A 26,149-nucleotide genomic window follows, 5' to 3' on the forward strand; every position below is an offset into this window, starting at 1 on the left:
TGTATGAAATTACAGAACAGGTGAATTTTGTGGAGGTCTTAAGGTTTACAGAAAATAATGTTAATTAACACTCTTGTGCAGATATGAACCGGCACCACTACACACTCTATATTCACAACTGCCGACTTGTTTTCCTCTTCCGCCAAGATCCTTCAGAGGGAAAAACGTACAAACCTGCTGAATTCCACTGGAAATTAAATCAAGTAAGTTTGGAAGGACAGCCGGTAGGTTGTTACAATGCAGTGAAAAACATTGGAGACTAAACTTCGTGGTAGTATAATTGTTAATAAATACTTCTTGCAACTCCTTGCTCCTGATGTCTTGTTTTATAGAACCCAGCAATGCTGACTCTTATTTGTGATCAGGCATCAGAGATAGATCCAGCTATACCTTTTCATTTTAAATATAAAATACTGGTTTAGTGATTTTTATTAAACCCAGTGGGATACTCATGAAATAAAGTACAAGTCATTGTCCTGAAAGGTAGGAAAAAGTGGATTTATATGTGAAAATACAGCGTTGGTCTTTTAGCTGTGATGCCAGGTACCTTCACCAAATGCACTAAGGTAGCGTGCATGAGAGCAGAGCAGGTGTTCTGGTTTGGTTATAGCATTAAAGTACTTCTGAGCACGCGACATTTTTGCAGAGGAAAGTGTTAACAGGATAATGGAAGAATTTCTTAATTCTTTTTCACACTGCCATACAGTTACTATTATGGGTCTGTTTTGCCAGTTACCTAACAGTGAGTTACATTTTAACATACATCTCTATATCCTGTTTTCTGTGCAGGGCAGTGTATACTGTTTTAATGGTAAAATGCCCATATATGCCCTTATAGGAAGACTATTACTTTCCAAAAGCTAATCAGCTTTCACTATAAATAGTTCTGTTGTCGGAGGCTTTCTTCTGTTCAAAATGGTCACATTTTTTCTCTGAAAATAAGACAGGTCCTTTGTTAAGTAAGGATGTGTTACAACAGCATTTCAGAATGTGCTTGCATGTAGATACGTATTTTTAAATTGAAATATGCTGTTATTAGATATTTTAAAAATCAAAGGAACGGAAATACATGCAGCTTTCTATATTGGCAATAGAAGAAAAGAAACTATTTATAAATGCTTGACAGTTGGGTTGCTTTTTTCAGATGCGTGCCATATGTGTGAAACATAAAGTATGTCTATACAGACTTATAGGTTGTCAATATGTCTGCATGTATGTGTATGCAGAATGTGCTTCAGATCAGTTATTCAACTGAAATTAAAAAAAAAATAATAAAGTACAATTTTTAAAACTTTCTTTACTCAGGTGTGTGACAAAGAGTGGCATCATTATGTCCTCAATGTTGAATTTCCTGCGGTAACTCTTTATGTAGATGGTGTTTCATATGATCCTTTCCCGGTGACGGAAGATTACCCGCTTCATCCTTCAAAGATAGAAACGCAGCTAGTAGTTGGAGCATGTTGGCAAGGTAGCTATTTACAATTGTTAATATTTAATTAACTTATTTTATTTTAAATGAGATCTTTGTGGTTACCCTAGAAGTACACAGCAGATCTTTTCAGGGCATGAAAGATCACTTGTTTTGTCTTTTGCAGATTATTTTTGCTCCTAGCTAGTATCACGTTTCCTCTTTTAGTCTTTTTCCTTGAGTGTTTCTTTGCTCGCTGGCTACAGGTGCGTACGAAATAGAAAGCTACTCAGCCAAGTGATTTTTGTGGTAACCGTTGGAATATAGATAGCTTATTTTTAATAACAGTTGTAAGAATACATCATATACTTCATATTACTAAGCAGAATGCTTAATTTCAAGTAGGTTGACAAGCATATTGTAGAAAAAGTATTCTCATAAATGGAAGCATGACCAGCAGACAGTTCAGCTAAGCAACGCAAGTGATGCTGTCTCTTGGATATTGTACCATTTCTGCTTATAAAAATAAATATAAAAAGCATCTGCTTTATTGTATGCAGACTGTGGCTTAAAACACGGTGTTCTTCAAGCTGTAAAATGCTGATTCATGTGCTGTAATACTTGAGACACCTACTCTTCAAAGCCTGAGAAAAAGGAGAAGAATGCATCTGAACATGGACGCTGGTTATCAGAGATCTTTGAAACAAAGCTCTTGCTTCACAGTCCTGAATGGAAACGCTTGCTTGCTGATTAAATTATTCACCCTAGCTGGTATAAAGCTGATCTTTTTGGTCAGAGATAAAAGTGTTAAATTATTCATCTTTCAACTGTAGTTCAGAATGTAACTGTAGTTGCAGTCTGCAGCAATGCAGAGAAGTAGCTGGTGAATGAATGACAAATGGAAAGCTTTGAGACGTTTTAATCAAATTAACAGTCTTCTGTCTTAAAATGTTTCTTTTCTCTTTTGAGTTTTAAGGCTTTCAAGTGTGAATGAAAGTTACGTTATCAAAATACCCTCTCCATCAAATTTACTGTTTTGCAACAAGTTCACTATCTTTCAGTATTACTGTTTTTTTCAGTGCTAAATTAATTCTGTTGTCCCTTCGAGTCAGTTATTTTCTCCATAATTCGTCTTATTCTGTTTGTGACTTTCCAACTATCTCTTCTAGCTCAAGGGAAGCTATAGTAGCTGGTTTTCAAGAAACTGGAGCTTGGAAACTCTGTTCCAGCTAAGTGTATGGATTGTATGATGGCTTCCATGTATGTTCTGCATCCTAACAAAAGCATATACATTTAGTTTAAAAACTCCTGCTCTCACACCGGCACCTTTTGTATGATTCTTTAATTTCTTCTGACGTGAATTTTATTTTTAATGACAGCAGACTGAAATAGGAGCATTAAAGTCTGGAATACAAGAACTTGAGGCAGTATGTTTTAAAAATTCCACCAAAAGCCTGATTTCTAGGGGGTTAGAACATGGGGGAAAAAGTATGTCAAGGAAGTGAAGTTAGTGCTTAAGGCCATCCTCTTTGTCTTACAGAGATTTTAAAATAAACCAGGCTGCTCTAAGTTATATATACAGCTCGCCTCTTAAGAGGAAAGAGATTTTATGCTCTTGAAAAAGTTCTTTTAACATTTATTGTAAAAAGATTAAAAGCCGTTTCTCATTTTTGGTCCATCCATCCCAGTCTCCCCATGCTTCCATCTGATAAATTGACCGCTTAATAGATAAAATACTATTGCTATGAGAAAAGATTTGGGTTGGTAATAGCTCCTTTTGATCAGCATTTAATAACTTTTGGTGATTTGCTGATGTAGGCTGGATTGTACCTTCGTTTCCCCTTCAGTAGCTAGGAGAGGAGAAAATACTGAGCCAATTGATCTCGTTACTAATAGTGGTTTGTGTGAGATTGAGTATCTGTGGTTGAAGTGTTCTCTGGTGTGACTGTTTTTACTGCAGCTTCTGTATGGGGCTCTTCAGGTTGTCTTGTCATGAATGTTATGTTCTTGTAACAACACAGTGATGTTCCTTCCCTGCATTGCAGCTATGCGTGTTTCAAAGAACTCATAAACCTTGAGAAGCTGGGTTGAGTATAAACAGACTTCTTGGGGGAAGTGCTCCTTTGTACTACTTTTGTGATAAGAGAGTTTGCCAAATTGTAACTACTTGGTCCTTTCCCTATTGTCCCATTCTTTGTCTTGCTTTTCTACAGAATATACAGGAAATGAAAATGACAATGAAACTGTGCCTGAGACCTCTGCAGGTTGCTGGAGTTTTTTCCCTACTGTTTTATTTCATTTTTAAGCCAAGACATTGCTTCATCTTGCACACAGCATGAAATGCAGGCATTGCATTTGGCCCATTGACCTTCACATAATCCTCTCCTAGGCTTGTTTGTTTCTTCATTGTGCTTCTATTTCCAGAGCTTCATCAGCTGATTTTTTTTTTTGCTTTCTTTTTTGTGTTTGTTTTTTTTTTTTTTTTTGGGGGGGGGGGGGGGGGGGCGGGGGTTGGTTGCATCCAAATGCACATCCATGTACAAATCTACAACCATTGTGATTTCAGTGAAGTGGTGTAAAATAAGTTACTGATGTAAAATATCAGCTAAATTTCTTTCACCGAGTTTTGTTAAAACATATGCACCTCATCCTATATAAATATTGGTATGTAGGTATGTGTGCATATTATAGAATTATTCCATGGGTTGGAAAGGACCTTTGGGAGTCAGGTAGCTCTGCTCCCTGCTTGAAGACTGATTTATACTTAGTTCAGGTTGGTTGTATATAACTCAGACAGGCCTGTAATTTACAGTGGATACTCACTTGATCAGAAATTTATATGAAGTTCTAATTACAGTGAATGGGCATAAAAGCTTTGGCTACCAGGTATTTCAAGTTGGCTACAGGGTTTTATTTTCTTAGAAATGTTTAGTGATAGTTTGGTGGATTTTGTGTCTCAAGTCGAGACGCTTAAAACCGGTGTTTGTTTCTAAAAACGTGTTCAAGATAAGTACTCTTTCTGTGAAGTGTAAGAATTCTTGGGATAGTCTAGATAGAATTGACTAGAGGTTTCTAGGTGTGCATCACACCTTGATTTAGCAAGGAGGTAACAGTCGGGGGGCTAGAAGCTGGAGCTGTACAGGTCTGAACTGGAAACTATATAATTTCCAACAGGAGATTTCACTACTGAAAATTATATTGTGTTCTGCTGGGGGTCTTTTAGGACTTAGAATCTTCAAAACAAGCTTAGACATCTTTCTAAAAATCGGGTAGCTTAGTAAGTGATGACCTTGGAATGCAAATTTCTGGGGGGCGGTCTGTGGCCCTGTTATTTAGCAAGACTGACTAAGTGATCGTCGTGATGTCATCTTCAAAAAGTCTGATCAGCGAAGGGGCTTACTGGGTTGCAGTTCTTCAGACGTCACTCAGCGATCTGGAAATAAGTTACCTGAGCCTGAACTGCTGGCTTGGATCCCTGCAGAGGAGGCAGCACCTTTGGAGGGGAGCAGTTCCCTCTTAGACATCTTTTTCAGAATGAGTCTAATCACTTTGTGACGTTTCTTTCTGTTCCTTGAGTGTAAAGAGAGCGAGTAATGATCAGTTTAGATGTGGGTAACGAGCACTGAGAGGAAGGGTGCTGTCTGCTGGTGGGCATTGCCTGTGCTGTAGAGAGCCGACCGGTGGGAGCGTTACCTGAACCTGAGAAAGGTTCAGCTCTCATAGTTCATCTCGTCGGTTCTGTCTGTCATTTCTGGAGAACACCACCTCGCTGTATGGGCGATTTCTTTTGAAATGTTTGTTACGGAAATATTAGCCTTAGTTTCACAGTTCCAGATGGCCACACCTGTTCTGAAGGCCATATGCATGGTGAACTGTTTAATCCTGTCTTTATGCTTGAACATAATCACAAGGTTAACACCCAGAATGGATAAAAACTAACCCGCATGTATATAATACTTTGTGGTACCAGAAAACATATTTGTTGTTTTACCAAAGAAAAGAAAAGTGGAAAGAATCAAAATGTATAAAGGTTTTTTTCCTTCCTCCCTTTATGAAGGTGGTGAACTCCACATGGCTCAGTTTTTCCGAGGCAATCTGGCAGGTTTGATGATTCGTTCTGGTAAACTGGAAAACAAGAAAGTGATAGATTGCCTGTATACTTGCAAAGAGGGACTGGATTTGCAAATGACTGATGGCGTTGGCAAAGGTGTGAAGGTAAAGTTGCACATGAATTAAGGGGATCGCATTTATTGCTTTGCTGGTAATAGTTGCAAGTTTTGCTGGCAGAGTTAGGGGTGTCCCAAATAGAACAAGCTAATCTATTGTGACATTTTGCATTAAAATTCCATGAAAACTAGGAAATCTTTCTTGCCTAGATGTGGTCTTAGTGGGGTTTAAGGATGAAAGTTACTGTGTTCTCTGTAAGTCTTGAAGAGAAATCCTGTATTTGTAAGCCTCTCTTGTTTTACCAGCTATACCCGGCTGTATAACAAAAGACAGCGATTCTTAGCAGGCAGCTTGGAATGGGACTGACTTGCATGCCTTTTTGTAGTAGCAAGATTGTGTGGACAGAGCTAAATTTCTCTCTTTGTATTGGCTGTTTCTCTAACATATTACTAGAGTCTTGACATCAGAACCATAAGTCCCTAGATTTTTTTCCTAAAGGACAAAACAGTAAATACATTCCACTGGAATAAGGAAGTGAGATGGGAAGTCAGACTGTGTGTACTACAAGACCAGTGAAAAATAGCCTTATTGCTTTGAACACAGATGTAATTATCCTAGCACTTACCAGGCTAAGCAGTGCTGAACTTCCAGTTTTAAATGCCAGGTTATGTTACTGTTTGGCTCTTCTTCCCCCCCGTTGTTTCAGATCCACATGAACCCAAGTCAGTCAACGCTGACCTTAGAAGGGGATGATATTGACAGAGTTGATAAGGCCATGCAGCACATCTCCTATCTGAACTCCCGCCAGTTCCCAACACCTGGGATTCGGAGGCTGAAAATCTCCAGCGTTGTCAAGTACGTCCCTAGTGCTGCAATAACGTGCCGCGCCTGGAACGATGTGTCTCAGTTGTGGTAAACAAAGGAGCCTTGCTGTGTGCAGCCATCACGCGTTTGAATACGGCAAATGTTTTCTACACCAGCACTCCGTTTTCTTCCTGAGAACGTAGTAAGGAGTGTGTAAGGAAGGGAGTAGCTTACTGCAGGGGTATTCTGTATGTCTCCAGCATCACAGCCTTCAGGAAAGGTGTTCTGTGTGGCTGTTAGCCATAACATAGAAAACGGGGCTAAATGTTAACTGTAAGTAAAAATTAATTGTGAGATTGCTCCCTTGGTAGGTAATTCTTCTTTTCCAACGTGGCTGATGAATTTATCTAAGACTCCTGGGTCTGAGAGAGCTTTTAAAAAATTCATAAAGCAATTACTCTGCATAATTGTGCCTCCCTCTCAAATAGCCTCCCTGACTGTGCAAAACTGCTTCTGTATCTCACAGATGCTTCAGTGAAGAGGCCTGCGTCTCCATCCCTTCTGTGGAGGGATATGTGATGGTCTTGCAGCCAGAGGAACCAAAAATCAGCCTTAGTGGCATCAACCATTTTGCCCGCTCTGCTTCAGAGTTTGAGAGTTCTGAGGGTGTTGCCCTCTTCCCTGAGCTTCGCATAATAAGCACCATTACTCGGGAGGTGGAGCCAGAGGGAGATGGAGATGAAGATCCCACAGGTAACATCCTTTTCTGCCTAGGAATGTTGCTATGCTCACCTCATTCAGTGATCACGTTGGAGGATCTTCCTCTTGCAAAGCGGTGTGGATTTCTAGTATCGAATCTAGTAGGGGAAAGGAAGGTGTATATCTCCTGTGAGAAGGTGTAGGTACTGTGCTCTGGGCTAACAAAAATTTCTCCAGAAATGGTAGTAAGTCCAGGCCGTTACCTTCACGTAAATATCTCTTGTTTGTATTTTGAGTTTTGGGGCTTTTTTCAGTCATTATTTCCTGAATACTTGCTCTCTTTACTGCAAGCCCAGATCTTAATATTTGTTCTGGAAGAAGAATTGAGTTTGCATGTGACATTTGATAGCTCCTGTGCTCTTGTCTGCTTCACCTTTTATATCTGCTTACCTCTGGCTTTTCCTCTGCTTTTTAGTACAAGAGTCTTTGGTATCTGAAGAGATCATGCATAACTTGGATACCTGTGAGGTGACAGTGCTAGGAGAGGAACTAAATCAGGAACAAGAAAGCCTGGAGATCGACATGACACGGTTACAGCAGAAAGGCATTGAGATGAGTAGTTCCAACCTGGGCATGATAATCACAGGTAGGGGTTACTACTCTTCGTCTTTTTGTAGGAAGGATGTAAAGACCATGATAATGGGAACAGCGTGCTAAAGAAATGGTTTGTAAAACCTTACTCCAGTTACTTTTGTTTTTGACTAGAATTTCAAGCTCAGAGGTGTTAGAACTATTTTGTGGAAAGCTGTGATTCTAGAAAATACATCGTTCTAGAACCTCCTTTCTGTTCCTCTCTGATGTCCCATATTGCAGGTTACTTCTGGACTGTGGAAGTGAAATACTCTTTGCCCTGGGTAGGGCTTGTTCCTTGCACAGATAGATAATCCAGTGCCTAGGAGCACGCATCATTCCTTTCCATTTTGTGTTCAGAATATGTTAACGTTTTTGAAAGGAGGACTCCCGGAATCCCTTCAAAGACTAACTGGGTCTAGGATTTTATCACAAAATCCTCAGAATTTCAGTGGAGCCGTGTGTGTGTGTCTGTGGTGTTACCTTTTTTTCTACTAACTGTAAATCTTGCAGTCAAGAACACTTAATTGCAGACAGAGAGCAGTATTTGTCAGGTATATGATGTTGAACTAGTCTTTTGCAAAGTAATTGTTTTACTTGTTCATTTCTCTCTACAGGAGTGGATACTATGGCTAGTTACGAAGAAGTTTTGCATTTGATACACTACAGAAACTGGCACACAGTTTCTCTCTTTGACAGAAAGTTCAAATTAGTCTGTTCTGAGCTGAATGGACGCTATGTCAGCAATGAGTTTAAAGTGGAGGTACGTAAACTGATCTTAAGAAGTTGTAGAGCATGGATGGCTAACAGGATGGAAGTTGTTGCCTCAACTGATAGATAATTGATCAATTATTGATTTAGATTTTTTCCTGTAAATAAATACTAGTAAACATGCATTTCAGGCTGTATTTTTCATGTAAATGTGTTATTAATCCTGCAGTTCTTAAGTAAGGTTGCCTAAACAGAGGTGAAACTGTCGTGTTGTGGAAGAAATGGCATGGCTAATGGAAGTGTGAAGCTGAAGAGATTTAATTGGAAAGACAGTATATTAATTTAGCAAAAAATTAGCAAATAAGTAAGAGTAGTGCTACCAGAGACTTGACTGGCCTTCATGTCTAACTTCTGGGTTTCAAAAATTTACTGTTTTGCTTGTGTGATGCTTAAATTGACAACAATAAGGGCTTATGTAAGAGTGTAGACGGGCTAAAATTGATTTCCTCTGCAGCAGAGTGCAAGTTAATTATTACTTCGTACACTTAAGTTAAATATATGGAAGTACAGCAGAAGATAACATAAAGGGCGCTAACGTTTCATGTGCTGGAATGTGAAGTTATTTATACTGAGAGGAACTGTCCTGTCTCTCTGCATCTTTCAGCTCTCAGCTTGAATTCTCTACATTTTAAAGCTGACCAAAGGGATGACAGTAAAGTTAATGGTGTTTACCACTAGTTGGTTATGGTGGGCTGGGGAGCCTCCTGTGTCGCAGAATAGACACTTTTGTGTGAAGTAATGTGGTTTTGTTTCCTGAGGAAATTCTGTGAGCTTGAGTTGGGATCTTAACCAAACTGTTGAACTGCAGATGCTTTCCTGGTTCTGTAGCAGACACGCTCTCTTCCTGTTGTGCAGCTGGTCAGTACCTGTATCGCAGTGTTCCACCCCGGGAGGGGTATATTTAGCTCTGCTTGTTTGGCAAGGGAAGTGTGCTGTTCAAATCATGAGCTTGCAGTTGTACCTAAAAGCCAGCTATTGCAAAGTGTGGGCTAAACTTTATAGAAAAATAGGGGTTTTCTTAACCCTCTGACTGCTATATGGATTTTTTTTTCTTTGCTGTTAGCTGAAGTTACGCAGCAGAATAAGAAAAGATGGGAATGAAGAAAATGCAATTAATGTATTACGTATCTTTGTATATACTGTTACTTCAGGATTAAAATAGCTGACCGTCACATTTGATAATAAACTGGCTTTACCTGTTTTATTCTGAAGTACTGGTGTCTGTACACCAATTTGCCAGACTAACCAAAATAGATTTGAGAACTGTGAAACTGAAGGGTTTTGTGACAAGAAATTGTAACATGTGGGGAGCTACTGATTGGAATGATTGTCCCCTGTGAAAAGCCATTGCTGTGTTGAAGGAGAATTAGATGCCTGCTCTGGGGAATGGATTTTAAATTATTTTATTTTACTTTTTATTTTTTGTTTCTATCTCTTCAGATGTAAACTTTCATTTCGGGAGTTTAACGTTTTCTTTTTGTTCCTAGGTGAACGTTATCCACACGGCTAACCCGGCTGAACACGCTAATCACATAGCTGCGCAGCCACAGTTTGTTCATCCCGTGCATCACACATTTGTTGATCTCTCTGGTCACAACTTGGCTAACCCTCATCCGTTTTCAGGTAAGAATTCTCAGTCACTGAAGTTCAGCTGCCTTTTTTTGGGTGTTAAAATGTCACAGAGGCTTCTTGCTGCAGGGAGGTTTTCCCCCGGACTTTAAATGGGTATGTTGGACTAACGATGGTTGCAGCTGCTCAGCCCTGTTCTGCTGTTGCCCAGGCAGGGAGGGGTGGCTGGCTGAACCTGTAGTAAAATGGGTTTTCCTGCCAGCAGGAGAGCTTTCTGTTGGGGGGTGAACACTGGAAAATGGGAGGTGTGCTAGTCTTAAGGGGGCTGTAAGACTTGGATAAAGGACCCTGAGGAACTGGGACAGTATTTCTTCTGAATTGGCGCGAGGAATGAACCACAGCGGTATTCCCTTGATAAGTCATGGTGTCTGTCCTTTCTGTTTTAATTATATTAATTTGGCGTGGGTGTAGGATGTGAGAGGAAGAAAAGTAGGCATTTTAGAGAGGAGTCTGCGTGTGTGGTGGAATCTGCTTTCCATGTGTTGTCAGTCCTTCAAATTGACGTAATTATACTTAAGGAAAAAAGTTTTAGTTCGTAATTCTCTAACTGGCTCTTTAGGTGGCCCTAGCCAAGCTGCCTCTGCGAAGCTACATATAATACTTGCATAATGCCATTTCCCTCTTGCAGGTGGTGGAAACAGAGGACTAGTTACTAGCATCGTGTATGAGTTACCAGTGTCATTTAAGAAACTCCTTTTGTTTTCTTGTCACAGTTGTTCCAAGTACAGCCACTGTTGTGATTGTAGTTTGTGTCAGTTTCCTGGTTTTTATGATTATTCTGGGAGTGTTCCGAATCAGAGCTGCACATCAGAGAACGATGCGTGACCAGGACACTGGAAAGGAAAATGAGATGGACTGGGATGACTCTGCTCTGACCATCACTGTGAACCCGATGGAGGTAAAGCTGGTGTCTCAGCACTTTAACAATAAAATGCCCTTCTCCAGCTGTAATGGGTATGATTGTACACGGACAGAGGTAGTAGAGCAAAACCAACCACTGAACGCGGACTAGAGACCTTAGCTGTGAATTTTTAAGGAATGCAACAAATGCTGAGAGCAGTTATGTTTGGGATCTTGCATGGGTGATAGCGTCATGCTGCATAATTGGATTTTACAGGTCAGTGTCCAACACCAGCGCTGATTGTGCGGCGTGCTACCTTAACCACGGTCTGCTTTTTTCCAAAGTTGCAAGAATTTATAGTTGAAATATCTCTGTTTACGATGCTTTCTTCTTCTGTGGTTGACATCTGCGTTTTTAGAAAATCAGGAAGAGGAGAGATGTGTGACCTTAATGTTCTTTGTGCAGCCCTCCTGAAGGATCTTTTTCCAGTAGAATTTGAGATACTGGATCACACATCAGAAGTGTTTAGCGTGACAGGACTGATAGCAATGTTACAAAGCTATTTTAAAGAGCGCTCCTTCCTTTTTTCTTTCCTGGTTGCCTAATTACTGCTGAACTCCTAAAATCAGTAAGGCAGCTGTAACAGCTCTTTCTTGATACAGTGCCTGGTGCCTGAATTCCAAAGAATGAAAAGAATTTTGGCCAGTATGATTTCAACAGCTAATTTCTGTCTTAACAGACTTATGAGGATCAACACAGCAGTGAAGAGGAAGAGGAGGAGGAGGAAGAAGAAAGTGAGGATGGAGAAGAAGACGACATCACTAGTGCAGAGTCTGAAAGCAGTGAGGAGGAAGAGGGCGAGCAGGAGGAGGACCAACAGAATGTTAACAGACAGCAACAGCTGGAATGGGATGACTCTACCCTCAGTTATTGATTCTAGCTGTTCCCTTTGTCTTTGTTTCTGCTCTAGAAGACTCCACTGTAATACACTCCATTGTTACCAAGGATTCATGGTGTTTAAAAAAAAAAAAAAAAAAAAAAAAATTCATTCTGGCCAGTAGATTCAAGCCACACACATCCCAGTGTTTGTGTTATGTCAGCTAGTTCCTGATGCTGTTTCTAGAATTGTGGTTAGCACCTCCTTTCCTTCAGCCATGCCTCAGTGACTGGATTTTTTTTACGCTATGTGAGGAACCACCTTGCACTTTTTTCTTCATGTCATGTCAGCTAAGTGACTCTACAGATCTGTAGCCATTGCACATGAATTTCTGGACTGTCATTTTGCTCAGTGAAGCAAACTTGGCTTTGTTCCTTTTTCTAAAAGATGCAAAGATTGCTTGTTGACAGAGGGTAAAGCTGCTCATTTCAGCCTGTTGATTTCTTTTAATTTTTTTCCCAAAATTAGTGCATGTGTAAAGTGGCAGAATGAGGTTAATATGTAGAAGATTAACAGACTTTTTAATATTTTGTAAATATATTGGAATTATGTAATTATGTCATTTGTGGTAGTGAAAACAGGGTCTGGGGTTTAAAACATGCTAAAGTAAAAAACCATGCAGCATGAAATACTACAAAGCTCATACTACTGCAGCAGGAGCACGGGCACAGTTATCTAGTGTAGATGTTTCAGTAATACAGTGTCATTGGCCTTGACTGCCATGTTCGCTCATGCCCCACTCTGTTTTAATTTTTCTTTCCTTTTCTTTAATCTCCTTTATTTTTGCAGAGGGAACAGACAAACTTGTGAGAAATAGTAAAGGCTTTAGGCACCTCTGCAGAGGCTCAGCTGCCCTGTGCAATACAGTGGTCTGTTTTACCTTTTTCTTTTTTTTTTTCCTTTTCTCCAATTAAGTCTTGGCGTAAAGGGCTTTTAAGTTATTGGGGGAAAAAACACTACTTGGACGGTGGACGAATTATTGTGCAGTTGCTGTGGGGTGTTGCCACAGCTGCTGTTAGTTACAGTGAGGCTGCCTGTAGCACAGCGATGGTCTGTCCGTACCGCTGACAGGGCGGGCTGTTGATGTAGTCGGTGGATTTGTTACGTTGGTGACTGAAGCCGGAAAGCCCGAGCCCTGCGTACCTGTGCACCTCGGCGACCGGCCTACACGGACGGGCATTTGGGGGCTTTTTGGCTGTGCAGTTTTTCTAATCCGGTGGCGCGGGGGGGCTTGGGACATAGCTGGCGTCATTTCTATTAAACACACTCCTGCTCATTCCCTGTAGCCTCTTGTACGGTAACTTGGACTGTCGGTGTATTAAGCCTTTGTTTACACTTAGTAATTGTGTTTACCTGCTGGTGAAAAGCTATAGCATACATTATCCAACTGGAAGACCTTGGGAATCATGGTAAAATACTATTCCAAGTCCAGATGACTTTGGTTGTTTCTGATCAAAGTTCCAACTGGGAATTGCAAAGGATTTCTCTAAAGAAGTAGCAGAAAGGTACGAAAAATCAGTGAATGACCCCCATGGTGGAGAGTGCTAGTTTTTTTGTAAGGCAGGTCTTGTTTATTTAACTTTATTTGGTCTTACGCAGAGCCTTGAATAATGAGTATCTGCTCACTTGGTTTTTATGTTTGGAGGTGGATTAAAAAGAGTAACTTGTTTTGCGTGTAACAGGGGACTAGGACTCCGTTCCCTCCTCAGCATGGTAAGCAAAGTTCGGTTTTTGATCTTGAGTGTAGCCCACCTCTGCCCGGGGCGCACAGGCCACGCGCGCGGCGCAGGCTGCTGGGCGGCTGACAGGACGCAGCAGGGAGATGTTGCACTGGGCACGCGTGCTAGAGGAGCGACAAGCAAGCCAACGGGTGAGGGCACAAAGGGTCATAATTCAAAGAGCTAAAAGATAAGGATGGATCCAAATGTTTCTATAGTTTTGATTTCCAGAGCAGACCTATTCTCATCTAGTGATGTGTGTAATGGGATCTAGTGGTGGGTTTTATCTGGGGTAACGCTTGGCTGCGGAGTGCCTTTTACAATAGTAGATGGACCTGGAAGCAGGGAAGAGAACCCACACAACTAGCTTACCGTTTTTTGGGGTTGTTTTTTTATGTAAAATTTTAGATTTCTAAAATGGGGAAATGGTTTTGACTACTCTACGTGGTAAATATAACTGCTAGTTTTAAGTAAACTGGGAAACTTTTAACTTATGTCTGACAGTTGTCCTGTGTTAATGTGTAGAAGACTTATCCTTCCATATACTGTTGCTGTAGCTGCTGTATTTTAGACCAAAACTGATCATGACTGAAAGGTTGTAAACATCCTGATGCAGTTGTAGCCACTGTGGGTATAACTTTTCAGATGTGTATATTGGTAACAGGTCAGTTTGGAAAGTCTATAAGCTACAATAAATTTCTGGTTCTAAAGGTTGTTTGCATTTATTTTTTTACTGAATGGAACAAAGTTGACTCAAGTTATATTAACTGTGTTAATTTGCTTCTGCTGGTAGAAGAGTTTTGTTCTCATTGATCTCTAAAGCACAGTTAAGACTTCGGCAGCATGTATGTACAATTTATCAGTTTATTTTTTTACTTACAAAACATGTACCTAAAGCAACTGAAACGTTAAACATGTAAACATTCTCTGGTTACAGAACTGTGGCTTGGCTTAAAAAAATACTTCTTTTTTCAAAGGCAACAGAATAAGCACAATCAGTTTGTACAGAGTTAAAAAAAATAATCACAGAAATGTCTCTAAATAAATAGAAAGGGGTATCATTTTGAGCATATTTATAAAATCAGAAGCTATTTATAGTGAAATTAATATTTTCAAAAGTGATTTAAGTTTCCATCTTCAGTACAATTCAACTTGCTGAAAACTGTCAGGTGAGCTGCTGCATTGGACATTTGGAGTCGGAGGTCCTTTGCTACCTGATACAGCCACCAGGAGTGTCATTCAGGATGCTGCTCCAGGGGTGTACAAGGAAGAAGGTCCACTTGACTCATTGGTATTTTTACTTCTTGTAGGTAAGTCAATTTTCTAGACTTAAGTAACCTCTCTCTAAAACTGTGCTGGGTGGAGAAACGCCTTTGGAATTGCGCAGTTCCTGCAGTTTACACCGATACAACTTGTATTATTGCACTTCTGAAATTGAAGGGTGGATGACACGAGCCACTGCTGTGCTGTGCTTCTCTAAAATGGTATTGGGGCCTGAGTTTTCCGGAAACGTTACCAAAACAAGGGCTGAGGGCATGTACGGCTGCCAGCCTGTAAACCAAGTAGGTGAGGGTGACGAAGGAGATGACTGGGCAAAGCTGCCTCGCTGCAGTGTAACAGGCAGCGTCCCGAGTTACCAGTTTGTGGCAACACTGAGAATTGCTTCTCCATTCACTGTAGCATGTTTCTTCCCTTCCACAAGAATGTGCAAACCACTGATGTGGTTGTGGTTTGGTGCTTCTCAGCCTGCACGTGGCCTGATACTGTTGCATACTTTTTGCTCCGTTAATTTAATAAGGAAGGAAATAACAATATTGATCTGTTCTCTAAAATGGAGCAAAGATGTGTGGCTGCAGGGAAGCAAACCTGGGCATGCCCCTGAGAGAGGGAATACAAAGAGGTCGTGAGTGCCTGCCTCTCCCTGCCGGGGCAGCAGTGGTTTAGATGAGTGCAGGACTCTTTTTCTCACTGTCTGATCAACACGAACAGAGCTCTTAACTCCTACCATATTTCTAAAATCAAACCAACTGTTAGAGCTTGAGTGCTGGGCTTCTGTGTTCCTTTTTGCATTTCCTGTTAAGTATTTCAGGAGAATCCCCGCCAACCTTATTTTATTCCATGACTGAGGCCAATTTTCTAAATACTCCGTTAAGCTTGGTTGCAGAATGCTTGGTCTCCACAGATCGGGCTCTTAACAAAACCCTCAAATTACAAAAGATGGCACCAAATCATTAGAGGACAATGGTGGAACCTTTTAAAAGCATTGTCCTGGAGGGCTGGCAACGTGGTACGAACAAGGCGCTTACCAGGCGCGGTGTGCATTAGTCCTGCACGCTGACTGGGAGTGAGTATCGTGTGACCTGTCCTTCTGGGGGGAAAAAAACCAAGGTAGAGCAACAGAGTGGTCAGCTGGTGCAGAGCAGCATCGTGCTGTGAAGACACAGACTTGCTGTCGGTCGTGGGAGAGCAGCTGACGGGCGGTAACTTGCTACCTCATGGAAATTTCTGCATTTGTGAAGTCGTCATGGTTATGGATTTTTTTTTTTTAATTGGATGTAAGAGATACAAGCTTCCTACTCCTAGTTTAAATCGTAACACTCAGCACCCTCCTAGCCTGTGAAGCTTGAGGCTATAATCTGGCATAGGAAAGGAAAATTATTCTTCTAATACTTAAAACAGCTTTACAAAAATAGGTCCTGACTGTTTGCTCTGATATTATCTTAACCAGTTTAGTTTCATAGTACCGTACTGCAAATGGCAAATACGGATTCACTGTTTAGGACTTTATTTGAAACCTGCGATCACTGTCTGTTGTGCAGTGCAAGACGACTGTAATACCCCAGACTCAGGAGAACCACGAGTGAGGGCCAGTTACAGCCCACTGCGGAGAGCTGACCTCTGAGGACGACACGCGAAGGCTGCAGGAAGTTTCTTTTAGTCTGATCTCTAGAAGCAGCAGCAGTTCTAGAGTGCTGGCTCCAGTCAAGATAGACAGTAGTTTTCTTTCCTGCAGGTCAATCTGAACACATTTACACGGTGGTTTTTTCCTAGTGTTATGGTCAAATGCATAGTTACACGAAGACGTGAAGCGAGCTTTCAGTTCTGGCTAAGCTGGGTCTGTAACTGAGCCAATACAGCAAGAGCAATTGCTGCAAACGTACCGTCTGTACTGCTGGGTATGCTGAAGAACTGTTAGAGGAATGTGCTGGTAAGTAAGCTGGGCTCACTCGGAAGGGTACACACCTTTCTGTCTTGAAACGTTCTCGCCCCTTCTCAGTCACATACAGTATCATTTGAAAGGTGTAGAAACAAGGGATCTCCAAGGGTTCTGTGAAGTTAAAATCAATTGTCTTCTGTATAACTGTTGCTTCTAGTAACAGGTGCTCTATGAGAGCTTTATATTGACGTATACAAACCAGTATAGAATAGCCTTTATAGCATAATGTCTTTTTATGAAAGGAAAGGGCACTTTAAATCAGAATTTAAATTAGCAACAGCATAACGCTAAACCATAATCTGCTCATATCTGTTTGTATGTAAAGGGAACGAGGGGAGGGTTTATTAAAGGTGTTCGTTCACTGACCAAACCTCTAGCGTTACCTACTACTATTGACTTCTGCTTGGGGTAGAAGTTATTTTTTTTAAGGCAGTATTAACTTTGTTCTTTGTCAGCTGCAGAGCTAATGTATTTGAACTTGTCCTCTTAACACACCAAAAAAAAAGTGAACTTACTTTAATTTTTAAGTATTAAAAAGAGCTGAAAGTCAGGAATGAGTTGTGCCTATATGCTGGATGTAAAAATAGCATCTAATCAAATTCATCCCATGACAGGGAAGATCTATTAAATGGGCCCATTCAGTCTCTGCCTTAACCTTGCTGGTTTTGTAGGAATATCAAACTAGACATGAAAGCTCAGTTTACACCAGAAAGTAGTGTATCATTTTTGACAGTACATGCATCTCTTGTCACCTGAGAAACAGGATCTGAAATGTCTATTTTTCACTTGGGCTTACTTATGTAGATTTTAAAAAAAAGTTTAAAAAACAGTTCTGTGAGTAAATTAAAATTGCTCAACCTAGTTAAGGGCATACAAATCAAATACAGGATTCAGCTTCAGGGGTGTCTTGAAAATTACACTATGCTATTCCTTAAAAGGCAGGAATGGCAGCACCTCCATAGGAACCTGATGCGGAGAACATGGGGAAAGGGGAGGTGGACCCCCAGGGGACTGCTAAGGGACGCAGGTACCAACCACACCGCTCCACCTGTCTTCCGGCAGGACCCGTAGGCTGCCTACGAGGTGCATCACTTGCTACCGTGGGAGGCACCGAGTGGCAGCAGTGACGCAGCAGTGGCTCCTGTTCATCTGTCCCTGTGCAACAGCAGTGCCCAGAACTGCTCACGAGGTGAGGACACTAGCTGGACACAAAAATACGACACATGAATAGAAACGGGTGATTGATCACAGCACCCTGTGGGAGATGGGATAGATCCTGCCTGGGAGGGAGGTGGCAGTGAGAACAGGAGGAGGCTGGAGTCAACGGTTTGATTTAGATACCAGCCCAGAGGACGGCAGCTTGCGCTCTGGCTGACCCCCATAGGGACAGTCTTTGCACACCAGCTCCAGTAACAGACAAGGAGTCGTGTAGCATGGCTGAAAGGAGGAAAAGTGCGGAAAGGAACAGGGAATGTGTTTGTAAGAAGATGAGACTTGAGATACAACTTACGGTGTGTGTTTCAGTGTTAAACCCACTCATGCGGCACTCCTCTGCCCTTACGCAGGAAGGCAGGTTGGCCAAAGGACTTGGGCACAGAACGGTGCCATCCGTCCCAGCTGACACTGGAGTTAGTGCTGTGTCCCTGCCGTTACGTAGGTGTAGGCCAGCGCCCTGCACGCACGCGTTGCAGGGAAACCGGGTGGCAAAGCAGCCCTGATGCACCCCAACAGGAGGTACATGTAGCAACCAGCATTACGTGCCAATTTTGAAAAAGCAATCTTACTGTTTTCAGGCTTAAAAACAGAATAATTGCAGAAACCCAGGAACTGCTGAGACTGAACTGAAGTCTGACTTGGGTTAGGTGTTTCTGTTTGCTTTCCCACCAGCCAATCCAAGCCTGTTCTTGTGGCATCAGTGTTTCGACAGCCATACTGGGGTTCCAGTTCAGTTTCAGAACGCTCTGGCCTCTGTAGCAGAGCGCGAGCAGTGTGACCGCGTGGGTATTTTCACCCTGTCACAATGCAGAGTATAACAATTTGTCCCAGTCTGTTCCAGTGGTGATTTAAGCTGACCTACCTTGGTGTACGTGGGAACAGGGTAGGAGGCACAATCACATGGTGGAGTTAATGCCGCTGAGCTGTAACAGTAGGGACCTAGAAGACGGGCTATAGTATAAGAACTACAGGGATAGAAGGTTCTCAGTGGTCAGCTAAATTTTCAAGAAAATAGAAATACGCACATGAACATGCCAGAAGGATGTTGCAACTGCCTGCACTCTTCCATTAGAAGGTGTATTTGAAGCTCAACACATCCTTAAGGGTACAGTACATCTACCTACCTTTCACTGTATGCAGTAATTTTATTGCCTCACGTCTCTCCCTTGTCCCCCAAAGATCTACAGCAGACATGATTATGTGGCTGATGACAGTCCAACAATTTTTCAGTCCTGTGGAAAGGTCTGATCTCTGGGAACGCAGGTGGGGGATCTTCAACATGGCAACATTCATCAGTCTTTAAAAACCTGTCTACAACTGCCAGACTCAGTGCAGGTATTACATTCTCTTGGAGCAAGTGGACAGGCTCGTGTTGCTCTACTGTCTGTTATCTTTGGATACGTTGTGTGCCAGCCAGTTCACTTTGGTTTTCCAGCTCTCTCGCAGGGCTTCGTTAAACTTTAGTCTGAAGTGCTTCAGTGCCTCCTCATCTGTTTTCCCAAGAGCCAGGGAATCCTGAAGGTAAGAGGCAGGAATCAGTGTAGCCTCGCTGAAAGTGCAACTGAACAATTAACTGCTCAACTACTAAGATGTTTACTCACTGAGAAATAACTCCATAGAAAGAGCACCGAGTAGGAAACAAGTAGCCGTGAACTGTTTTGAACTGTTACTGTACCTGCATGAGTTTTTTTCATTCCGCTGAATAAATACATGCGTCCTACGCTTTATGTTGGGCATAGGGAAACAGAAGGATTTTTAGTGCACCTGTAGAAGGCTGCACTTCCAGCTGGCCAGGGCTAGGCGGTTGTACTTTAGGAGGCCAGCTGGGAACAGGGAATGAATCACAACCGCAGAGCTCTGTCTCCTTTCCCACAAGCTGGTTCTACAAGGGACCTACTGTCTTTTGTGCTGAAGTATCTGAAGTTACTTCCTGAGCAGCCGTACCCGGCATTTCTTATGTCCTTCACCACGAACGCCAGACGTTACTCACTTGCTTCTGATAATAGCCCCTTCCCCGCTGAACTCCTCCTCCTACCAAGCTACAAGAGCAGGTATTTGGTTTATAACTGTATCTGGGCTCTGCTTCTCTTACCTTTAAATACTGAATGTCTTTAGAGCAGCTGAGCTCCGGCAGGCCAGCAGCTTTCATCAGTGCAAACAAGTGCAGGAAGAGGAGACCGTGGCGCCTCAGAATCATATAGGCCTTTTCACAATAACCCCTGAATCTGTTCAGAAAGGCAGACGAGGCAAAGGCATGAAGACTGCAAGCTATACCATTTCATAAAGCAAAACTACATATTAGTCTGAACCCTGCTGTCTGCACTGATGACTACCAAGCTCTTTCACCTTTTCTAACAGGTAGATACTTATTTATTTTTGTGTGTGTAGACAGCTATAGGCTACTTATCACTGGATTCAGAAATAAATTCTGAAAACTTGGAGCTCAAAAAGCTTAAGTCAAATTTAACTACTAACACCTACCTTTCAAACTTCTCATTGTTGTTAGTTTTTCCTTGCTGGATGACGTGCACAAAGTCATAGGTTAAGATGAAAGGAACTCGTTCTCTGTTAATACCAAATTTAGTCTTGAAGTTCCCCAAAAAGTGACCAAAATCAATATGGAACAGCTGGAAAGAAGGAAGAATTATTTTTTTTTTCAGAATAGTATCTTTTATAGCTGACAGATGTTGTGTTCTCTTCACAGTTACTGTATTCAAAAGATAATGACCATAGGAGTTTGGGAGAGAGAAAAATGACCTCTCCTACAGCACTCCTTTGGGATAAGAGGCAGCGTTTACTTCCCAAGATACTCTTTAGTTTCATTAGGTGACGGACAGAACAGAAAAGGTACTTGTCTATCCAATACTTGGTATATCTGAAGAAATCTCTGGCTTTGGCTTTTCTAAAGCTGTAGCACGGCACTAGTAGAAGCAGAAAGGGAACTAAAATGGGCACCCTACCCATGCAGCCTGAGTCCAAGACAGCGTGTGGAAAGATGTCCTGTCTTGAAGTTGCCACAAAATATTCCTTGCTCAGGTAAGGCTTTTTCCCCCTCCCTTTTTTTTTTTTTTTTTTTTTTTAAATACCAAGCACAGTGAAGTCATCGCACCCCTCGTGCAGTGGTGGGAAGGAGGATCCTGTGCAGAACCTTGCGCACTATGGCAATTTTGCACACCATGGCGATTTTTGCAGAGTTGCTGTAAACCCCCAACATCCAAACCCCAGGGCTGCGGACCGCAGGGCATCGGCTCCCTCAAGGGGACAAGCAACCGAGTGGCCTCTGCTAAATGTGGAGGAGAGGCAGCCCTAGGTGGGGGCTGCTGCTAGACAGCGTTAGTGTCTTGTTAGCAAATGCCACAGCGCCCCTGTCCTTGCTGCGACCCCAAAATGAAGGCACTAGTGGGTTTCTTTCACCATGACCGCTCGATTTACGGGAATAAGATGTAGAGGAGCAGGATGCTACATAGAAAGAGTGCAGGCAGGCAGCTGCACCTACCTGAGCAAGATGAGTCTCAGAACATCAGCAGCCAATTTCTTACTGTTAAATACTAACTAGCTGACTTCACTGGACCTGTGGGAGACTTACCTTGCACCATCTAGCACAGGGCTGTTTAAGGCTTTGTAGAATTCACAAGTAAGAAAGAAAGACAGCGTAGACTTCCCCCTTTACCATTACTGATGTAGTTTAGTACACATCCTGTCAAAAAGGGATTTTCTTTTTCCTAGTTTTGCCCTTTATCTTCCTTCCAAGCTACTCTTGCAGAGCAGAGGAGTAGAGGAATCAGTACAGGTATCAACATGAAATTAAAACCATGCTGATCACTTGCATTCATTTTTTTTAAAATCAAAACTTTTTTTCTAGGAGGAAGACTATAAATCTATCAGCTTGGATAAGTAACTGAGGATCTTACCTAGCAACTAGAAGCAATTTGTGACTGCTGAAGCCAAGTCCTCAGATTGGTAAGTACAGTGCTTGAGTTTGCATCTGCAGACAATTTTAGGTCTGAATTGCTCCACTGTAATTTCAAAGTAGGTATTAACAGCAGCAGCTGATGCCAGTGATGCTTACCGAATTGTAATTCAAATTACAGAACTGTGTTTACACTCTTAATGATAGAAGCTATTGAGAATATTCGTCCAGTCTGCCTTTCAGCTGGAAGGTGAGGCACACTCCTCAGCAGTAGGATTGGACTGGGATGCGTCTGTCCCCTGCTAAGCAGCATTTATGCCCCTCTTCCAGTACTTCAACCACAGCAGCAAATCCCCGTACCTGTCCAGTTTCCCGGATCATGATGTTGTCACTGTGCCGGTCACCTATCCCCAGCACATATGTTGCCACGCAGTACCCAGCACAGGACAGAGTGAACTCCTCTATAGCTTGTTCTAATGCATCGCTAAAGAGGGTAAGAAAAAGATCGAAAGAGAATTTTACTTTGAACAGTAGTATTTCACCACTGGGGCAGTTGTTTTTATAGCTTCCCCCATGCAAACCTGCAGAAGGTAAGGGAATCGCATTTGAATTTCCCATAGTGCTCTCCAGAGGCAGTACCCCCACCTGTGCTTTACAAAAACTAGCTGAAAAAACAACTCTCTTGTAACTGGAGGGGTCTGGATGAGGGGATGTCCACTACCTCAACAAAAATGGTTTCGTCTCTACTAGATAAACTCATTCCCAGATCTTCACAGATCCAAAAGATGGAGTGTGCTCCCAGAATGATTCCTGTTGGCGCCCTGTTACTTCAGAGCAGCGTGATGTGTTGTGGCTGTGTGTTTCTGTATCTAGTAAACCCCCAAGCAACACAGCCACTCGTTTTTTTCACCTCCCCATTTTGGCATTACCCCTCCTGCACCTCCTTCCAGCTGCCCCCATGCTGACTGACCATTTCTGGAGAAAGTAACAGGGCCAAGGGCAAGATCAAGGCTTGGATCCAGCCTGGGGACAGTGCTACCTTAGGCTATGGAAGATCAAAAAAGCTTGCACACAGTAACCCAGAAGCCTCCACTTCTGCTCAGGACCCATACAGATCCACATGGGGCCAGGCAGGGAAGCAGCCATCGATATCATAGGACAGCATGGAAATATATGCATAATTGAAGGAAAAAGCTGAGGAAAGCAGGAAGAAACTTCTCTAGATGAAAAGAAGCAGTAAAACGGCACTGAGTAAAAGGTAAGCCCACTTACCCCGGGTTCTTGGATTTTAGCCAGTTCAGCAGTGCATCCTTGTTGAAGGCTGCAGTGGCCACCATGTTGCTCTTGTTCAGCTGGATGTTGGCAATGGTGTCTGAATGCATGACCACTTCTATCAGTCCAGTCTTGTCTCCTGTGGAGAGGCAGCCATAAGGGGTCATCCTGCAGAGATGAAAGAAACCCTTCCTCTGAAATCTTGCCCAGAATTGGATTGTGTTGACTTTTAAGCTTTCCCTTGTCTGCCACGTCTGCTCCATACCTACTCTGCATTTCTACTCAGTACCACAAAACCTGACTAGCTGCTCACAGAATACTACACAGACCTGTCAGGGACAAAATAAGCTTGCAGACAAAACGGCCTCACCACACATGATACATCGTTGCAGTAGGACAACTGTGAGCGCATGTGACTCACCTCAGGTCCAGGCCCTCCTGCTTCCACAGGATGTCCATCAACTGGATCATCTGCAGAGTCAGCATATCCTGACGAAGATCTGTGCAGTATTACAAAAGAAAAGAGGGTCGTAAGTACCTCCCATGCTCTCCTCCTCTTGTGCTCTTGCAGGTGCCGCTTGTTCTGCCCCTGAAGGAAGCAGGCTGCTAGAGGAACCTTTTTGCCAAGTTTGTCACTTGTTAGGTCTAGCTGGTAAAGAACATCAGCACAGAACAATGTCTACTAGTGCAGTAACAGCGTAAAGCCACCATACCCGACACCGTAACTCACACACGATAATACTAACGGAGGTATGTGCTACTTGACTTTGCCAAAGCTCTTCCCATAGCAGTCAAGGTGATACAACAGTGAGCAGGAGCCCCTCCAACCCTACAAAGCTTGGACTGCTGTAGCTCCTTCCGACCTCACATCAGGTTTCTTTTTACTGTGCAAGGGTACGCAGCTACTACTGTGCTAAAATCTCTAATGAAGAGGAATGCAAGTGCAACCTAGAGAAGAGTTTACTACATCTCCAGATTACTGTCAAAAAAAACCCATGTTGATGGCCCTCACATAACATCTTCACGGTCCATATTTAGGCCCACTCACCATAATAAATATTTGAGACTATCATGCCTGTGAAAACATTTCCTTTAAAGACTTACCATCTCCATTTTTAAAAATAATACCCACACCACCTCGACCTGTCTCTTCATTATTAAACACAATCCATAAAGGTTTCATTTTGGAGTCCATAAAGGTGCACTGATCCACGCTAGAGGAAACAAAAACATTACCATCAGAGTTTCCATTTATTAAAAAAGTGGCCATCTAAGCTGCAAATTCAACAGCATCTACAAATCCTAACACACTGGTGACTTCCAGGAGAAAAGAGGACCTTGTGGGGTAACCAGAAGCCTGACTCTACTGCTGAACAAAGTCTGCAGCACAAGTTAGGAGAGGCAGCTATCGTCCTTACCAAACTTCAGCGAGGATAATGTTTGGGTTCAGGGGGGACTGGAGGTGGGAAAGTGCTTCAAGGTAGGTTTCCTGCTTCATGCACACATGCATCATCTCCTTGGTTTGAGGCTTGGTGGCCTTCTGAGAACTTGCTTTAACAAAGTCATTCAGAGCTTTCATCTTGTTGAGTGCTTCTCCCTGAACAAAGGGAGGGATGGAAAATGGTTGACAAGGGAAATTCCTGGAGGTTTAAAAACTATTAACATCTACTGTGAAATGTAAACCTTGGTTGTATCTCTTATCTTCCATTCAACCTGTGGCAATTTCACTACTAAATTTGCTTGGTTGCAATATGTATCTGCTTGAGGGAGATCCATAATCAGTCATGGATCTTCTGCTGGGCACAAATGCACTGCAAGGTAATGACTGCACCAGGAATAATGCACATTATCAAGCACCAAAGGAAGAAGTGAGGTGCACTGGCTGGGAGAGCTGAGACCTATAGCCCTTGCCCTTCGAAGCTTTTGGAGAGTTATGCAAAAATGCCACTCGGTCTTGAAAACAGAAGCAGCACGGGTTTGTGGGCACATCCTAGATATGACTTCACGTATAGGCGAGTCCCTCACTTGTGAATCAGGTACAGTGATCCTTGATGGATAACAGATTAGTTTTTGAGACTGGGTGAAGAGCAGGATTACCTCCACACAGCAAGTGAAGGCAAGAGTGCACTGCTCTGGATCAGACAACCAGCTGTGATCAGCCCCTACTAAATGGTAACTCATTCAACTCATCTAATAACAGCAGCAGTCTTTGAACACTTCAAACCATTCCAGACACATAGTCGCGTGGGACATGTGTGGGTGAGTAAGAGATGAGCAAAGTCACATGTGATGAGGAAGTCTCAGCTCTTAATAGGATATGCCAAAACCAACATAGCAGTTATAGGGCGCTTTTTTGTATTATTGATAACATTAAGTTGGAAAAGCTGAGAACTAGCTCCAAGGAAGAGGGAAGTCAACCTTATCGCTGAAAGCAATTTTTACCTGTTTCATCAAAACTTTCATATGGTGGGTGCTGCCTCTGCAGTATGCTTCCAGGATCAGGCCAAACCTCAAGGCAACTGCAGGAACATGCATTTCTGACCTAAGAGAAGAAGGGAGGTTAAAGCAATTGTGACTCACTGCAGTGACTGACTAATTCTCCCATTCATGCCAGCACAAGGGGGGGGAAGAGGAGAGTGCAGAATATTAGCTTTATATATATACATAGATAAGTTTTATAGATATACATGAATAATAAATATATTAAATATATATACTATATATATTAACTTCATATTAGTTATATATATATATGTATCTTTACATACATATATAAGCTTTATATATATTAGTCTTTCTATGTACTGGGGAGGGGGAAGAAAAAAAAAAATCCACCCACCCCAGAAGATGATGTAGCAAAACCATTGCTTGAAGTGATGAGACATCCTTCTGGATGACTAAATTGCTAACCACTCCTTTGAGAACATTACT

General features: G+C 42.3%; 2 protein-coding genes across 14 annotated transcripts in view; one reads left to right on the forward strand and one right to left on the reverse strand.

Moving 5' to 3' along the window:
• The window catches only part of CLSTN1 (calsyntenin 1), a 39,948-nt gene extending 25,634 nt beyond the window's left edge, over positions 1 to 14,314 (forward strand). For 2 of the 4 annotated variants that reach the window (XM_055798710.1, XM_055798711.1), the window contains 11 exons: positions 82 to 203; positions 1,306 to 1,468; positions 3,622 to 3,672; positions 5,466 to 5,623; positions 6,282 to 6,430; positions 6,906 to 7,132; positions 7,554 to 7,724; positions 8,326 to 8,471; positions 9,967 to 10,102; positions 10,822 to 11,006; positions 11,689 to 14,314. In XM_055798710.1, the coding sequence (XP_055654685.1) occupies positions 82 to 203; positions 1,306 to 1,468; positions 3,622 to 3,672; positions 5,466 to 5,623; positions 6,282 to 6,430; positions 6,906 to 7,132; positions 7,554 to 7,724; positions 8,326 to 8,471; positions 9,967 to 10,102; positions 10,822 to 11,006; positions 11,689 to 11,883 (1,703 nt within the window). In that variant the 3' untranslated portion in view covers positions 11,884 to 14,314. The remainder of the gene's footprint in view (positions 1 to 81; positions 204 to 1,305; positions 1,469 to 3,621; positions 3,673 to 5,465; positions 5,624 to 6,281; positions 6,431 to 6,905; positions 7,133 to 7,553; positions 7,725 to 8,325; positions 8,472 to 9,966; positions 10,103 to 10,821; positions 11,007 to 11,688) is intronic. The other 2 variants (XM_055798712.1, XM_055798713.1) reach the window with 1 other exon arrangement.
• Positions 14,315 to 14,454: 140 nt separating this feature from the next.
• The window catches only part of PIK3CD (phosphatidylinositol-4,5-bisphosphate 3-kinase catalytic subunit delta), a 59,176-nt gene continuing 47,481 nt past the window's right edge, over positions 14,455 to 26,149 (reverse strand). For 9 of the 10 annotated variants that reach the window (XM_055798707.1, XM_027787401.2, XM_055798705.1 and 6 more), the window contains 9 exons: positions 25,661 to 25,760; positions 24,637 to 24,815; positions 24,323 to 24,432; positions 23,640 to 23,718; positions 23,219 to 23,386; positions 22,307 to 22,430; positions 20,518 to 20,663; positions 20,129 to 20,261; positions 14,455 to 19,551 (listed from right to left, as the gene is read on the reverse strand). In XM_055798707.1, coding sequence (XP_055654682.1) covers positions 19,414 to 19,551; positions 20,129 to 20,261; positions 20,518 to 20,663; positions 22,307 to 22,430; positions 23,219 to 23,386; positions 23,640 to 23,718; positions 24,323 to 24,432; positions 24,637 to 24,815; positions 25,661 to 25,760 — 1,177 coding nt within the window. In that variant the 3' untranslated portion in view covers positions 14,455 to 19,413. Of the gene's footprint in view, positions 19,552 to 20,128; positions 20,262 to 20,517; positions 20,664 to 22,306; positions 22,431 to 23,218; positions 23,387 to 23,639; positions 23,719 to 24,322; positions 24,433 to 24,636; positions 24,816 to 25,660; positions 25,761 to 26,149 lie in introns of those variants that run through there. The other variant, XM_055798708.1, reaches the window with a different exon arrangement.

Source organism: Falco peregrinus, chromosome 3, assembly GCF_023634155.1.
Source record: "Falco peregrinus isolate bFalPer1 chromosome 3, bFalPer1.pri, whole genome shotgun sequence".
NCBI lineage: Eukaryota > Metazoa > Chordata > Aves > Falconiformes > Falconidae > Falco > Falco peregrinus.